Consider the following 586-nt stretch of genomic DNA (forward strand, 5'->3'; position numbering starts at 1 on the left):
TATCAGTTTCCCCTCTTTCGTCCGCCGTATCTCCCCTTTTTCAATAGCCAATATCATTCCCCTTTTCCGTGTAATACATGTAAAGAGGGAGCGGTACGTAATCTCACTGATATGCACACAGTCATACGCGCTTACAAGTTTAAAGATGCGTTTTAATGGGCGTTATTCAGGCTCTTTTTTCCACATGTGTATATTCATTTTGCATATGAATGCACATATCCATTACACAAGCATTCATAAAAAAAACATATACAGAAAATAGCGCACATACCGACACATTAATAACCCTTTTAAAACAGTTCTTTGAAAATCAAAATGCTTTATGCATAAGCTTCCATAAAGCCTAATTAATTATAAACAGGTTCATTAATATGACAAAACTCTATCAAAAGTATTTCCCAAAAAGACTGCACAATTTTTAAGAGGGATTTTCTTTTGGCAATATTAATTTCCATTTTCATTCATTCATCGTATTGTCCTCTTTTCCAGGATTTCCATGACGCTCTCGTGCCCAATGAACCTCAAGCTGTACCCGCTCGACACGCAAGTCTGCCAGCTGCTCATGGCGTCGTGTGAGTTCACAGCC

The 586-nt window shown here is 38.1% G+C and overlaps 1 protein-coding gene across 1 annotated transcript in view; it reads left to right on the forward strand.

The window, feature by feature from the left end:
• Positions 1-586, forward strand: part of LOC119586394 (glutamate-gated chloride channel-like) — a 41,416-nt gene that overhangs the window by 1,889 nt on the left and 38,941 nt on the right. Inside the window, exon 2 of the mRNA XM_037935115.1 lies at positions 490-572. Coding sequence (XP_037791043.1) covers positions 490-572 — 83 coding nt within the window. The remainder of the gene's footprint in view (positions 1-489; positions 573-586) is intronic.

The sequence above is a fragment of the Penaeus monodon genome, chromosome 21, assembly GCF_015228065.2.
Source record: "Penaeus monodon isolate SGIC_2016 chromosome 21, NSTDA_Pmon_1, whole genome shotgun sequence".
NCBI classification, from domain to species: domain Eukaryota; kingdom Metazoa; phylum Arthropoda; class Malacostraca; order Decapoda; family Penaeidae; genus Penaeus; species Penaeus monodon.